This window comes from Euwallacea similis, chromosome 10 (assembly GCF_039881205.1).
Source record: "Euwallacea similis isolate ESF13 chromosome 10, ESF131.1, whole genome shotgun sequence".
Lineage (NCBI taxonomy): Eukaryota > Metazoa > Arthropoda > Insecta > Coleoptera > Curculionidae > Euwallacea > Euwallacea similis.
In genome coordinates, this window is record NC_089618.1 from 2,241,832 (window position 1) to 2,258,674 (window position 16,843).

The 16,843-nt window shown below is 42.4% G+C and overlaps 1 protein-coding gene across 1 annotated transcript; it reads right to left on the reverse strand.

Annotated features, from left to right (window-relative positions):
- Positions 1–3,996: 3,996 nt before the first annotated feature.
- On the reverse strand, positions 3,997–5,774 carry LOC136411809 (relaxin receptor 2-like). The gene is made up of 2 exons (XM_066394535.1): positions 5,113–5,774; positions 3,997–4,976 (listed from the first exon to the last, which is right to left on the reverse strand). Exons 1-2 carry the CDS (start codon positions 5,169–5,171, stop codon positions 4,238–4,240), a joined length of 798 nt encoding a protein of 265 aa, XP_066250632.1. The 5' UTR covers positions 5,172–5,774; the 3' UTR covers positions 3,997–4,237.
- Between the last annotated feature and the right edge of the window lie 11,069 nt (positions 5,775–16,843).

The window sequence follows — 16,843 nt, forward strand, 5'->3', positions numbered from 1 at the left end:
TAAAATGCAAGACGCAGCTCTCATGCGAGCAGGGCGAACGCAAGCTGGCAACAACCCTCAAAATTCATAAATAAATTAGAAAGGAACAATTAGGGGCACAATGGGGCCCACTCTTTATGCGTTTGGCGCGCACATGCCCTATGGCATATGCACAAACATGTGCGCGGTCTTATGGGAAATCACCTGGACTAGTCGGGACCCCATTTTCCTAAATGCAATCGGGAATTATTTATTAGTGTTCGATTGCGAAACCTTTGCCACCCTGTATGGTATTCAAATGCTGACGGCAGGATGTTACGACCATCGACTTTGCATATTTAGCAATAGGACGTACGGAAATCGCCAAAAGAATAACAATAAGCGCCCGTTTGGTGCTTCGTGTCGTATATTTGAATGAAATTTGAATAAAATCCTGTTAGGTAAGCGTGTTTTGCCTATTGTTTATTCTCGAAATTGGTTCGTGTGAGGTTTGTGGAAAGCTGAAGGTGCAATAAGATTGGGCAATCGGTTTAAGACGCTTAAGTGGCAACACAGCGGTGCTCTTTTTTTTTACTAATGTGACAGAAATGGCGGTTTCAAAAATCGACCAGCCCTCTGGCGAAAAACATGTGAATTAGAGCGACTCTCAATATATTTATTTTTTTTTTTTTCTCAAAAATATCTCCTTTAAATTTAACCAATTTCCCTTGAAAATATCTAGGAAGTCCTAAAATATCCGTGAAATTCCTTGAAAATCCGAAATAAAATCGGGCAAAAAAGTCTAAAAAAAAAGGTAAAGAGGGGTGACATAAAAACTGCATAAGGGAGAATGAGAGCGAGAGAGGCAGGGTATATTCCAATTCCTTGAATTTCAACATAAGTCTATAAATATTTTGAAGCCTCTGGTTAGTTCAGTTTCACTGGACCGAAAAGAGATAAAAAAGTGCCTAAACTTCAATAAATAGATTAAAAAATTTACTGAATGGAGTAGTTTCACAATGTGGCAAAATGTATTTAAAAGTGTTTTAAAAAATACTGAAAAAACGCAATTGAAATGATTCCAAACTCTTCCTGAAATTGTGCCTATTTAAGGGCCTCTCAAGCTTATCTCCAAGTGTATTTTTGCGCCCTTTCTCGACCTCTGTATAAGCCACGATTACTTAATAAGTAATGCCATTAGTTGCGCCGGAATAAACAAACACTATTTTTAGTTTTATTTTCGATGACCACAATTAGTAGCGCAACAATGATACCAATTCTACTAACAAATTCGAACATATTATGTTATCAGAGTGATAAGAAACCATCCACAACATTTCTACGTGACCATCGGGTATCAGTCGTTTTAGGCCTGGTAAAAAGCGACAGCTGTCAATTTGAGAACACCTTTCATTAACGGAAAAAATCTGCCATCTGACTGCGAAGCCGCGCAAGGGGTTGGGGTCAGATGAGTTTACCATCATCTGGATAAGGGCAGATGGCCTAATAACCACCAGAAGCAAACAATGCCCATTGCGTATGTCTCATTTACTTTGCTAGTGAGAAATCAGAGGAAGTTCCCATAAGAAAACGGTTGCAGTGGTTCCTCAAGGGTGGCGAGGCTTCCGCAAAGGGTTGCGACAGGTGGAAAATTCGTTTTAAAAGTCTCACTTGGGTGCCCCATCAAGGGGAAAAGTGTCTTGAAGTCATTTTCGTGTTATGGGAGTCGAGTCTCATTCATCCAAGAACTTGGAAAAAGCACATCAATCGAATTAATGGGAAAATCAAGTGTACTCAAATCGGAATATTTAGGAGGCTGTCTACTTCATTTTTCTCCTATGATCTACATATATCTATATATGTACATATGTAAAATAACTTTAAGTAACTATCAAGCCGGTTTATTGACGAAAAAAGCTTTTGTCTCTCTTTATTATACAGAGTGTCTCTAAAAGGTCTGTACAAAATTCTACCACAGGGTTTTGAGACAAAAACTTGACGATTTAACACAATACACCTTAAAGCAAAAGTGGACGGTTTTCAAAATACGGGAAATTAAAATGAAGATTAAAAAAAGAAAAAAATCAATTACTTTGTAATGCTATTATCTGAAAAAATTGTCGCATCGGGGGGTTTTAGGGAGGAAAAATTAAAATCCGTTTACATATTTGATGCACATTAGAAAGGGTGCTTTTAGCGCTAGACTAACTTTCTTTAAAGGGACACTAACTTTTTTATCCCCCGGAATAAAGTTTATTTATGACTAAATGTGTATTTTCCTACATATTTTATGGAAAAAGGTGTCTTGGTATAAGCCCCTATCAGCATTACTTCTTGAGATATTTGAAATTTAAAGTTCGCCGAATGCCATGGACATTAAAAGTACATACTTATTCGTACAGTTGAAACGGAAAAAATCAAAACGTTCAATCCATCTTTAATTCTTATCGCTTTTTTTTATATCTTCAAGTTTTTGTTTGGCTACACCAATTTTTTTAAAATTTATTTTGCTGTACTGTACGAATAAATGTGTATTTTAAAGTTATTTTTCAAGACAGGCTGCGAATTTTAAACTTCAAATATCTCAAGAAGGAACGCTCGTAGGCACTTGTACCAAGATACCTTTTTTTCATAAAACATGCAAGAAAACAGATATTTAGTCATAAATAAATTTTATACCGGGCGATAAAAAACTTATACCCCTCTAAAGAGAGTTCACCTAGCGCTGACAACGCCCTCTACAATGTGCATCGAAAATGTAAACAGATTCTGATTTCTCGCCCCTAAAAGCCGCCCGATGCGACATTTTGTTCAGATAGCAATATTACAAACGAAGTAATTAATTTTCTTGCTTTTTTTAATCTTAGCTTTGACATCCTGTATTTTGGAAACCGTCCACTTTTCACTAAGATAAATTGGGTTAAATCGTTGTTTTCACCTCAGAAATCTGTGGTAGAATTTAGTAGAAACCTTTTAGAGACTCCTTGTATATACAGATCGATGTCAAAGTGTCATCGTAGATGGTAAAAGTAGATTTTTTGAATCTGTAAAAAATATTTCAAAATTTCAAGAACGTCTAAAAATTCTTGATTTCTTAATGTTTACACCGAAAATACCAGTTATAAAAATATTTAAACCTCGATTTGATTTCAATACCAAAAACAAGGGGCGTCTTAAAATAAGTTTGGCAAATGGATAATACATAAACATGTTAAAGCGTGTTACCGAGTTTTAAGACAAAAAAAATATCTGATGCCCCTCAGGAAACCTTGATTTTAAGCTGAAAATTTTACACATTTTATCTTATACATTTACAATGTATTAACGTATATTAAGAACCAGAGGCGTCTCTAAACAGGGCCGAAGGAAATATCATAACATGCGTGAATTGCTCTCTTGCATATTAGTTGGGAGTAATATATAGACATGACCACGTTAATAACGTCAAATTGACGTCGTTTTGACGTGTAATTGTTGATAATAATAATACGATAATGAACCTAGGTCAGGTCTATGCTCATTTATGCCATTGACCTCATTTTTGCAACGGGTGAGTTTGGAAGGAAACTTGGCATTGTGACATCACAATGACTTAGTAACTATATAGTTTCCCCAATGTATTTATACGTCAAACTGACGTTCATTTTGACATGTAATTATTGATAGTTAGATAACGAGTCTAGGTCAGGTCCATGTTTATTTATCTCACTGATGTCGTTCTTGTAACACGCGACGTTGAATGAAGCAGGAAGGACTGTAGGTGTGAACTTTTGAACGTTTTTCACTGTTTTACAATGAGTAGGAGTGAGATGGGTTAATGATGGGATTCGTCAAAGTCTTAAACTATACGTCATGGTATGTTTCCCTCAATAAGGAAGCACAAAAATTGAAGGATATGACATTTTTCTGACATCAGTCAATGATGATTTAAATGACGTTTGGCAGTTTGACTGCAGTTCACAGTGTCATTCATGTTTTCTTAGGTACGAATTTCATAAATGACCCATTTATCTTATAGTGAAGAAAACTCGCAGAGAATGCTCTAAAAAACTGTCAATTTATTATATACATTACATTATGAAGCCTTAATGCTACCGCTCAATTTCACCGCCAATCGCACTCCTTGCACTGATTCACTCAACTAAGACTCATCCGACTTAAATAGTAATACTTTGGACGTGTACAAAAATCTTCTTCTACAGGAAGAAATCCTTAAACCTTCCGGCAGATCCTGCCAAAAATCCCCCCCCACATCAGCCATAAACACTTACGGAATCGGTCACACTACACCTCCTCCGTTCTCTTCCTCTTCCTCACTGGTGACAAAGTCTTGACTCTCAAGATTCATCAGCTGCAGCAGCTGCTTACTTCTCACTTTCCTCAAATGGGGCTCGAATTTCTGCGCCAGAAGAGTCTCGCTCAAATCGGTCAGTCTGGGCAACGTCCCGAACATGCTGCTGGTCAGTGTGTGAACACTAGTTTCAGCCAAAGATATAAACTGAAGGCTTTCAGCGCGTTTGAAGCACTTGGAAGATAGATAGTAAAGAGGATTGTGGTCGAGGTGGAGTATCTGCAAGTTGGGCATGAAGGCAAAGTTGATATCGTAAACGTGGATGATCCTGTTGTGGGACAGCTGCAGGGATTCGAGAGAACGGGAGCGCACCAGGGGTTTCTCGGGATCCAGGATTAAATTGTTGTAAGCTAAATCTAAATTTTGCAGAAGGTGGTTGTGCTTGAAGGTGTGTGGGTCCAGGGAGGTCAGGTTGTTGTAGGACAGATCCAGAGTTCTCAGTTGGAAGATTCCCCTGAAGGCAGTAGGGTGCACCTGCGAGATGCGGTTGTGTGGCAGTTCAATCGTGTGCACCCTCCGGTAGTGGTTGCGGAAGAATACGTGGGCGGGCAGCTCTCCTAGGCGGTTGTAGGCCAAATTCAGGCCGCCCACGGAGAAGCTCCCTTCGGGTACCTGTTCCAGGCTCATCTGGACCGCGGAGGTGTTCTCCTCGTTATTCGCCTGCGACCTGCAAATAAATAAGACGTCAATGATGAATGGGTTATCGCCGCTAGCGTCAGAATCCAGAATGATAAGTTTTGTGTCCGGCTGGTCAGCGGAATTTTCTCGTGTTTTATCCACGTGATTTTCGAGGGCGAATTTACCTTTGGACTGCAGAGCATCCGGCGACCATTAGGACAAGGGCTAATCTGGTAACATCCATTTTAAGAGCGAACACACCGCGTCGAACATTTACGCGATGAACGCGCCGCCAAGTAACTCTTAACTCTCTGAAATGCGTGCTAATTCCCCGACGTACTAATTATAAAACACACTAAATTATTGTAATCGTTGTTTGTTCTTCGAATTTATCTCTTTTATATAACTTTGTTGCACAAGCGGGGATCTGGGCCTGTAACGAGCTGATATACCCGGTGTCCGACCTGAATCTTGGAGGGCTGCTGCGTACTGCCTGCTCGACACTCACTCCTACGGAGAAAGGGGGGAACAAATTGAAGTAAAATGCTCCAAACCTCCACAAATCACTGCGAGGTCGGGAGGTTATCGGCGATATTCAAATGACAAATCTATTAATACCTCGCCTTTGAGGTCAGCTCTGGTGGAAGCAGACATACAGGGTGCAGTGTTTCGAGCACATTTGTTTAACTTCTGTCAGGACCAAGAGCCAGAACACCCGCGTGTGCACCAACTGGTGCGCTGCAACGTGTAAAATCGAGTTTCTGGATAATATTGGGAAGTTCACTGTTTTTTTTTTGTTCGGGGGCCATATGCCCTCCGTATAATAGATTTACTGTGCGTTTGTGCCTGAGCAGCCTTAACATGTGTCTGAAATATCTCGCGTAAAAGAGAACTCGAAATGGCTTTAGTTCTCCTCCTAAACCCCCCGTGGTTCTTCATAAGCCGATTGTGCACTGGTCGTGCAATGCCCGAGCATCATACGGAAAATAGGATTTTGCAGAATGAAAGTTACTCTTATTGTCGTCTATGCAGCTTTTCCCACGCGTTTCAACATTCCTCGAGTAAATTTCTTTGAAGAGAAATTTCATCATTCGAACTGATGTTACCGGAGCAAAACTTTTCAATGCGACGCGGCTTAGCAGGGAAACCAGAAATCTGCTTAAAAAACACTTTAAGCGAAATTCCTGTTCAGCATTTCAGTTGGAAAGTACCAACAATTTTAAATGGAGGAGGAAGGTCAAGATGGAAGATCGAGCGACGATAAAGAACGAGGAACTCCATTGGAGTGACTCAATGACCTACCTCAAAAGGGGCTTGGATAAGAAGCTAACGTGGCAAAAGCGTCGAGGAAGCCAAGAACAAAGCGAAGCATCAAGGACGAAGCTAGATCCCATGACTGACAGGAAATCCACACTCAAAAGAACGAAGCGTAATATCAAGCTCATCGAGACGGTCAGCTGCAACCGCCAGCATGGGAATATGTAGCCACCTTGCATCAGCAGAAGCTTCAGATAGTCGAAAACATTGCAGCTTTGGTGTGTCAGCGATAGTGTACCCTGAAGAAATTTAAACTGCAAGATAATCACCGAAATCATCAAAGAACGTGGGGCCCAAGCGTTCCTACGACAAAGGGAAATCGTCATCGCGAAGCCGCCCCCTATGCGGGCTACAGTTACGCCACTGGACCTACAAAACTGCCCCTTTGAAGTTTTTCGATTTTTCAAGGTTTTAGGCACCCGTACTGAATTTTGTATGTAGCATTTTAATGAAAATCGAAATAGGGGTTTCCAAGGGTGTCCGTGAGTCACCCGCCACCCGAATCTCGTTACCAGCTCGAATTTCCCATTTCCAACAGGAAAATCCACCCAGCTGCGGAAACAACGGAATAACGGTGGCCACGTGCCTGCGCACGTGTCCCGTTGTGAAACAAACTCAACCCCCGTTCGCACGGTCCGATCTGATCGTCGATTGTTTCGCAAAGGGTGGCTGATTAAGCGGCATTACTGCATAGATAGCGCATTAATCCCTCTAATCTGGTACGTTACGGATTGTAAACTGACTTTCGACGAAGGAATCACGGGGCACAATTCCGGGATGCGCTTCCTGGCGCACCTGTGTAAGACGCACCTCTTCCGGACGTGATTATGGGGGGTTCAGGTCTGGCGGGCGCGGGGTCCATCACGGTCGGCGATTCCTTTATCTGACGCATTCAAAGTATCGAACAACTGCGCGTATATGTAATTTCGTTAGGAGCTTTTAATCAAATTGCATTATCGAGGATGGCGGCCAAATGCCGCGCCATGTGTCGCTTTGAATGTTTAACTGACGCTGACTACGCGAGCCCATCTGGAGGCTTTTTGTTCCTATATCGAAGAGTGCTGGTGGCTGATGAGGATTGTTTTTAGCACCAACAAATCTACGCTTATCAGTCCAGATGGCGGGAAATTGCCCGTATGGCTGCGCCTCCCGAAACGGTTTTAATTATACATACCCGCAAATCTGGCATATGTCACTGTACCCTCTTAGTACTACCGAAGAAATCGAAACCGAGCGGCCAGTTGTAACGGAACTGCGACCCGTTGATTTCGAACCACCAACACAAGACCCTTCCATTCAAGCGATCCATTCACTGTTGGCACAATAAAGCCATTCATCCCGGTTCTGTATATCTTTCACAAGAATCTTGGATGTGTTCGCTTCGACAGAACCGCAAGAAAATGTTGGTTTTTACCACACATCCCACCCCTAATTTAGTCATTTTCACGCCCTTTTTCATTAATTGACGCTTGTAAATGGGTGATGCATGTGTGGGGTAATAACACTAATTGACCGCTAATGGACGGGAAAGACACCTGGTGTTAGGTGGAGTGAGGATTTGGTCGTAAGAAGTGACTGAAACTGGCAGATTGCATTGTGAAATTTTAACTTTCAATTCTGGCTTTTGGTCAAGATTTGCTGGACCCCTAGGGGTTGGGGTCCTTCTCAGTATTTTCTCTCTGTCTCTCTCTCAGATTGAACATTTTTTTAGAGCAGGAAAACCTTTATAGGTACTGGGTCTGGTGATTCGGAACCGAGTTATATGGGATCCATCCCTGATGAGGGCGCCTACTCACAAAAAACTTTTCCTATTCAGCCTGGATCTCCCTTGAAACCGCCCTCGAGCATTATTTCAGGGAGAAAGGGGTGGTGGAATGGTTTTTGGTCCGTCCATCTTTCGTTCCAATGTCCCGTACTCATTCTCTCCCTCACATTGTCCCGCTGCTTGTGGAACCTGACCTAACTTAAACTCCTATACCCTTTTTTCTCCTACTCTTGGACTCCGCAATGAGGACTTTGGCTGCCAATTTTTCTCTCTCCAATCGCTCATCTTCAATGCCGTTTCTTCATGTTCTGCACTTCTTCTTCTTTGGCTTTGTGGGACTATACTTTCGCTTTCAATTTTTCTCGTTCTTCTTTCATTGATTTGTTAGCCACGGCGAAGAGGACCTCATTTCCGCCCTCTTTGAACCGTTATGTATTTTTTCATTCATGAGAATGTTTTTATTCAGTTTCCACTTCATCTCATTTTGTTTGTGCGCTTTTTCGTCTCCTCTTGGCGCTTTTTCTACGTCTCCACTTTGAAGAATTCTACACGGGGCCACCCAGGGCACTAATCGAATCGCCCATTGACGTCTCTAAGGACCTTAGTGTGACGAACTGGAGACCATGGAAATATCACTTCATTAAAAGCCATTTGGTTCGCTGCGTCATTAATCCCTTGCCCATTTGGGCACGCTAATGGACCAGTCACGTGCCCAGCCAACGTTTCGGCATTACATCCTCAAAGCCGGAGCTTTATTAACTGGCAGGTCACGTGGCTGCGTGACATCAATAAAATCCCCCCCCCCCTCGCCGCACCTCTGGGTTCTGACTCACGAATGCGAGAAACCGGGAATTTGCCCAAAAACAGCGTCAGAATCACCGTTCGAATCTGAGGATCTATCGTGTGAGTTTGAGGCTTTTTAATCTTCGAGAGTCATGGCAAGGCGTTCCGATAACCTTTCGGACTTCCCGGATTGTTTTTGAGGAGAATAAGATCGACCTTGGGCAAGGTTTCGCTCTTTTACGGGGTCATCAGGTCGCTTTTTTCGAGGGGTGTTGAAGAATTTCTTCGAACCGGGAATGAATGGGCCTGTTGACGAACTCGGTGACCTCAAGAGTGCAGCTGCAGCCACATTTTAATCGATGTCTCATTTTTATTATTTATTATTATTAATCATCTATTGTTGGGAGCAACAATTAGAACATAATTTATTTATAAAGTAACCAAAGCGGAAGTCGTTTGTTTTGTCGTGTTATGGACACTTGACATCCTTGTTGCTGGCTGCTGTTTCAGGACTTTTCATCGGGGATTCTGACAATAAAAGGGTGTTATTGAATTCAATTAACAAATAAACCCCTATGTGTGTAATCTAGGTCTCACGGTGACCCCCCGGCATACGCGCAGCTGTGTTGTGCAAGTGTTCGGGTCTTTTCAATGGAACGATCGGCATCTGTCCCGGGACACTTGGGAAAAAACCGTGCGAGTAGCCCATATCTTTTGGAAAAAATGACTGTTTTTGTCATGCGAGGACCGAGATAAGCCTCAGTGTGACCCAAATGTATAGTCTATGTCGCTATCACTAATGGCATTCTTGTCTTATCGTAGACGTGTAGCGGTCGTTCTCGGAATTTTACGAGCGTTTCTTTGAATGAAAAGAGAAAAATACTCGTTTGGGTGTAGATTGAAGAAGGTAGATTGAATGGAGGAGGCAGACGGGTGGAACTGACCATACAGAAATTTTTGAAAATTAATAGTGGACGTGGAAAACAAATTACGTGACTGGAACATCGATAATCTGATATTATTTATTGAACGATAAATTACATCAAATTCAAAATTGCTGATGCTCCTAAAAAGGCCTACTCCACTGGAAAACCGGCAGCCATCAGCCTAAAAATAGTCCTATAAATAACAAAAAAAAAATCCAGTAAAATTGTTTAAATCCATGGGCGTGGCAAGGTGAGAAACAGAGGACGAAAGAAAACAAAAAATTGCTCTCATCAGAAAATCGACGGAGTTGATAGACTGAAAGACGTAAATACAGAAATTCATGGGAAAAAAGCCACATTTCGTCAACAACATCCGGATAAAACGCTGTCACTGGCTGAATTTCTTCAATCACATTATGTGATTTAATTGCACCGTTTATTCTCAATATTTATACATTTTTTTATATTAACTCCCTCGAGGCTCTTCAATTTGCCTTCGCCCTTTGTCCTGCTCTTACTGTCCTGTGGTTATTTCCTATACTTCTAGTACTCCCGGATTCGGAGGAGAGGTTTTTACCTCACTACTTTACCTTCAGTTCTTAAATTAATTTGTTTTACCTTACCCGATTGTTTCATTAACTTTATTTACCTTATTTCATTTATCGTTACATTTCGTTATTTTTCCATTCATTTTACTTTTATCACATTTTATATTAGTTTTTATTATCTTTATTTAATTTTATCAACGCCTTGAATAAGTGTTGGTTTCTACAATTTCTTCGTTTGAAAGTGATCAAAGCAGTGCTCCATTTATCAGCTATTTAAACAGTTCTCTATTCCAGATTACTTAGTGCCATTTATCCGTGCAGTCCATTGATCTCCACTTACTTTAATTAATAATATGTACTCTTAAGTTATTTTCTTTATTAATAACTGTAAATTGGAAAAGAGGTCCGACATACCTCTTTGGGAAATTTCCCATTTACCTGGTAAAATCAGTGACGCTTATCCTACCTCACTCTATAAGCCGCTGAACGCGTCTTTCCGGGGAAGACCCAGATTTGTCAGCGTTGTTTCTTTTTTTATTTGTATTTTTATAAATCTAAACTGGTTTAATATATTTCAATTCACACCATGTGTGTGGCAACATATCAACAAGTGCTTGTTCAAACTTAAACATTCCTAAAATAGGCGTCATATTTCACAGATAAGATTTCCTCATTCGGCCGAGGATTAAGGGAAGTTATTTATGACTGTTTGATAAAGCCGGGGTTAAGGGCGCATTATATCAGCCTAAACACAGTGATAACCACTAGATAATTCTGTCGTTGATACCATACCATCACGTCACAGTTTGTTTAAAGAAGATTCGGTACTAGTCTTAGTGGTACTTGTACGCACGGTTTCCCAAGGCGCATATGATTTTTTTGCCAATCGCGCCTACCTATTACATAAGACTTTTCGCACGCTGCTTGACCTATGAACCGAAAGTGGTACCACCTGAATTAATTGCAGTACAACTGTACTGAAGAGTGGCATATTCTGCGTATTGATTGATGATTTGATTAGTGAGCAGTCGTCTGACCTGTTGATACCTGGAAATACACAAATAAACATTGGATAACGTTTTGATGATAGGGAAAAAGAACCCGAACCAACCACCTTTACGGTAGTCGTACTAGTCGTCAAGGAGCTTTATGACTTAGGACAACACCCGATAGATGTCTCTAACGCTCATTCGATTTGATCAGTCCTGGAACTTTTCCGCGATATTTTTGGTGTTTTTTGCATCGCTCCGCTCGGCATTAGACGAACGCCCCTGGCCAGACGCATGCATGATTTTTTGAGTTCGTATTCAAATAGCACGGTGCAGGTGTTACTCAGACATGGCGGCGCCGAGAGGCGGCATTCCAATGGCCCCGACTACGCCACACACGTGTTAGGCTCGGACTACATTGTCCAAGTTGGCAAAATTCGCTCCTCTGGTCCAGTCAAAGTCGCTCCAACTTTGTTGGCAGTTGGTTGAATATTTGAAGGTTTCATCGAGTTCCCATCGACCTCGGGAGCAGAAAGGTTAACGTGGTAAATGCACGTAAAGGTCATCCGCCGTCGGTTATCGTCAATAATTAATATCTCCATTAGTGCTTGTTTATACAGGTGCCTATGATTGGTGGGGTTTGTTTGGTAATCGACTAATCAATGGTGACGTCAGTGGTCTAAGATTGTATCAGACACACACATGTAAACTCAGCTTTGAGATTAAGGCACCAGATAAGGAAAATCACTGAGAAAATTTCAGAAAATTGAGAAATCATCTAAGGAAACCTTTAATGGAGCCCTCAAATCCAAAAGTCGCCATCGAAAGCGGCAGATTCGGGCTACTTACGTTCAGGTAAATTGGCTCAAGTTCCCCGGGCAAATGGGAAAATTTTCTAAAACAAATCCCGGGTCTTGGGAATTGATCATGGGGGGATCGAGAACATTCGTGAGATCCTAAAAACCCTGGAAGAGGCATAAAATAATGGTCCAATGTCAGTTCTTAGTTATTCCGTGACGTGCATCACTCCGGAAAAAAGCTGATCTAGGTACGTTCAACTTAGGCCACTTTATCTAAATTCAAACGATACTCTGAAAGGGGAAAACGACGCCTTTTTCACCTGGACCTTGAGGGTCACCTCGAAACATGCTCAACTGAGTCAGTTTACACCTGAACATGAAACTCGTCCATCAAACATGGTTTACAACCATTTCAGTTGACGCCCAAACTGGCTAAGTTTACACCGTCTTCAAGAGTCACGAAAAAAGTCTGAACCCAAAAACAAAAATCTGTTGTCGTGATTGAGTAGGTTTACGCCGCTAGCAGCATAGATTAGAGGCTGTCTGAGTTGACTAAATTTATGTCTGCGATAGATCGAAAGGAGCCGTTAATTAGGCCACCGTCAATACTGATCCACTTCACACAACCATCAAATTCCGAGCCCTTACCAGCCCTATTTATCATCGTACAAAAGGCAAAATAAGCGACTCTGCCCGTTGCCACGGGTAATCTCTGTTGAGATAAGCATTTAGGGTGTATCGTTTACGCAAGGGTGGTTTTAGGTCAGTGGCGTCGGTGCAATCGCCACAAAGCCTCTCGGCTCCTGCGGGGCGACCCCGGGGGACGCCCCTGTTGCGATCGGGGGTGCAATTCGATGGGGCGTGGCCGTGGAAACGCCGGAGCGTGTTCGAGGGTTGTCGTAACTTATTGACGTTTCGCCTAACATGACGTGTCTCTTAATAAGCGCCCTCCGAATCCCTATGCATACAGTGGGGTCCATTACTTTGATGATTTTCTTGCGCCGATGCGCAGTTGCCGACGACAAAGGCGAACGCCATCTGACTGACGGCCGTTCAGCCATTATTCAAATCTGGTGTCAATACTGTCAAGGCAATCAAAAAATTCCATTCTCACACGTATAGATTTACGTGTGGAGCACAGAAGGCCGGTGCGCGATTTTTGCGCGAAACCGGCCCAAAAGGCCATCTGGTCTTAAGCAGGAAGTCGCAAGGCTGAATACCTGCTGCCTATCGGGTCGTGAATGATGGTTTAGACCGCAAAAATGGGAATAAGGCCGAACGCGGAATGATGAAATTTGATAGTTTCGAGATTTGGGTCAGGTCTCGAGATTCCTGCTCGAATAAACCTCCAGTCTCCACAGCTGACACTTTCCAATCATAAAGATCTAACGACGGTAAATTACGCGTTAAATATCAAAATGCGCGTCACAAACGGAGAGATTTTAATTGCTGGGCCCTCCCAGACAATGGGCAATAAAAGACACGCCACAATACATATTTTTAACAACCACGACCGCAATGAATATGGTCATAAATTCCGATTTTGACTCGGGCTTGTTCATATTGATCGGTACCACCATGGAGCATGTGTTGCAGTCAATTTCTAATGATTTTGACACTCGAAATGTTTAACTTTCGAGAGCGTCTTCTGAGGTCCAGATCTGTAAAAGACGGTGTAAACCCAGTCAGTTGAGCATGTTCCGTAAAGAATTCGACCACTTGGTACCAGCAACATGTGCACAAAATAATTACTTTTTCGAGGATTTTATTACTAGTTTGTAGCTAGTGCAAAGCGAGTCAGTTGAGCATTTTACGCTTCATTTATTCGATGCTTCTTCCCATAGGTAAATCGAATCAAATGAGTTGGTCCTTCCTCATGAACATTATCCACTTGAGGCTACGACCCTCCTCCTACCCTACCAAGTGAGTTGTAAATCAAGTCCGAGGGTTGCACTGAAGGTGGTACCTCAATTACTGAATTCAGCCCTTTCCCACGCTTATCTCACGGTTAGTGAACATTGAGTTAACAAATTCGAACCATGTCGGGTGCGTAACACCTGTGAAAACACCGGATCACCGATAACAGATATCACTAAATGATATGAGAAAAATAACCCTCAGTGGAACCGCAGTACGCGAGCACCCAATAAACCTTCTCAAGTGTTTGTTGTCGATTTCCCAGATCGAGTGGTTCTGGTGCAACCGAACGCCAAAATGAAACCAGTGCGTTACACCTGATGATGACAACTTTTGCGATAATGACGATTATCGGTACCAAACATTATCGGTACTACATGCAAGCCCGGTACTGGTTGGCTGTAAAGAAAAAAAATGTGTGCGAATATCGGGAAAAGGCATAATACAGGTGCGTTCCAATGGTACCGCCACAAAGGTTCCCACGGAGAGTACTATAGCCGAGATTCACAACAGCAGGCCTCCTTCGTCCTCCCACGGTACCGCTTCCTTTTTGCACCGATTGATCTCAGATGGCTTTGGTTTTTGTTTTTATTTTTTCGTCCGGCAATTGTTTTATTTTAAGATCCTGCGCATTGCAAGCTTTCGGTACCATCGCAGGGCCAGTTGGTTATAAGTGAATAGTTCTAGCAAGAACATTCTCAATTAACGCAGCTTACAACTTTTTAAGAGACTCGAAAAGGTCTTTTCAAACTACAAAGGGACTTCGGCAAATGCTCAATTGACTGGGGTTACTCTCTCCTTAATAGATACGAAGTAACTATCTAAACGGGGTGAATACGATCCGCATGTGATAACTCGAAAACAACTAAAAATGTTGTGTCGAAAACAGTCTACCTTTTCCGTCTGTAGACGTAGGAGGTACCACCTTGGAAAATATTCTGCGACATTGTCCACAAGTGGTAGCAATGTGTTTTTAAGTTTCGTTCGGTGACTATCAATCTACGTAAGAGGCTCTACTCGGGTTTGGACTTACGGTACCACCATTCCCATTGCAACACTGGTACAACCGATAGTACCGCGCCAATTTTGCTAGCACGTCTTGGAATATTTTTTCTTGAAGCTTATGTATTATTATATTGTAAATCCCCCCGAGTGGTGGTACCAGGGTCACGGTTCGAAATAAAAACGTGAGAAAATGCGTCGACGGGCCGAAATATTTTCGACAAAAAAAGGAATTCGAACCAAGTGCACACAGAGGGCTTCCCAGAAGCGAGCGACAGGTAGTGGTACCTGTCGGCCATAATGCCGTCGCATACGTTTACCATAAAAGGTCCTCCCGTGGTACAATACGGCTTTTTTTCTCTTTCCTTCCATGGGAATCGGCAGTACCTCGAGGCGAAAACTCCACGCCATTAAACCTTCGCTTAAAGGTAGCACCATCCATATTTTAAATATAAAATCGCGAAACCAGTAAAACGCGGTGGCGCCACTCTGATACCAAGGTCGACCATTTTTTCCTTTTTCATTAATTACTATTAACCTTCGTCAATTCTAATGGTACACCTCGAGTATAATAGACGCGAGGCTATATGACAAACAGTATAATATATTTATGGGTACCAAAGAGCAATAGTCCGGGCCGTTACCGTGGGTGGTTCACACGTGAGAACCCAACGGCATCGGTACCGAGGAGCACACCTGAGTATGCCGACACCGCGGCGCCGAAACTCGCCTTCGGTACCATCCGATTTGTAGCCTCGAACCTACATTGTTGACTATTTCAAAGCATCAGCTTTTTGCCGGTTCTTCCCTCGACGTGTACCACCTCACTGATGGTACCAATAATGAATTAAAAATATGCGAAAAAGCCAAATAGCGGATTCATCCGGTGCAAAGCTGACCGAATTACGGAGATTTTGATTCCGAAAAACGATCGGAGTTTTTAAGGTCGTACCAGTACCATCACAGGTGCAAGACACCTGTGTTTGTACAGAGATTACGCGGTGTAGTGCATAAAGGTATTGGGAGGATCGAGAGAAACCACTGATGAAGCGGGATATGTTTATGTTGTGTTGGCCGCGATTTTGGATTTGGAGGTCTTGGAGGATTGACGTTCTGAGCAAAGGAGGTGTTTCATTTGAATAGAAATGAAACGGGTACATTGCACGTGATAAGGCGTTTATTTGATGACTGTATCGAAATTTTGGAGTGTATCAATCCGTGAGTCAATGCTGGAAAACCGATAACAGGTTCCGTACATAGCACTTGTTCCATGCAGGTTAATCGAGAACAAATTCGTTTTTGCTCAGGGTCAACTTCCTTTTTGGGTAATGCCATAAAGTTTTGTAAAAAGACCCATTAAAGCTCACATTACAGTGGAGGGCTATAAAAATTCGGCTCGTTTTTGACTTTCTCACAGCCGGTGCCCGCGGGTACGACCTCACCTATCTCGGTGCAGTAGTACTGTGAAGTGAGCAAGACTCACCTGGGTTTAATCGAATTTTTTGATTAATATCAAAGTGCTTGTCCTGACGGGATTTAAGTGCACGTATTCGAGTCAAGGCTAATGATATCCAAATCCAGTGCGTGCAGCACCAACTCGTGCTTTGTCTTATTTCTTTGATGCATAGTTTTAAACTTAATGGACTCGGAACGAAACCGGTGGTTTTCTGAGGTACTATCTGGGTTTTGATTGTGCAGCACAGCCTTGTTATTGTTTCCATGCTTCTATATCCCACGGTACCACATTAATATCGCATCGCAGTACCACAGGTGGTACTTAGTGGCAGTTACGCACGAACTGATCTTCTGTAAAAAGTCGAATGCGAGAACATCAATTATGGCAGTATCAAAAGTTTTGCTGTCAATACA

Excerpts from the sequence above, each read along its gene's own strand:
- LOC136411809 (XM_066394535.1), bottom strand. The coding sequence starts at position 5,171 with ATGGATGTTACCAGATTAGCCCTTGTCCTAATGGTCGCCGGATGCTCT. Across the intron at positions 4,977-5,112 it reads GGATGCTCTGCAGTCCAAAG|GTCGCAGGCGAATAACGAGG; the intron begins GTAAATTCGCCC and ends ATTTATTTGCAG.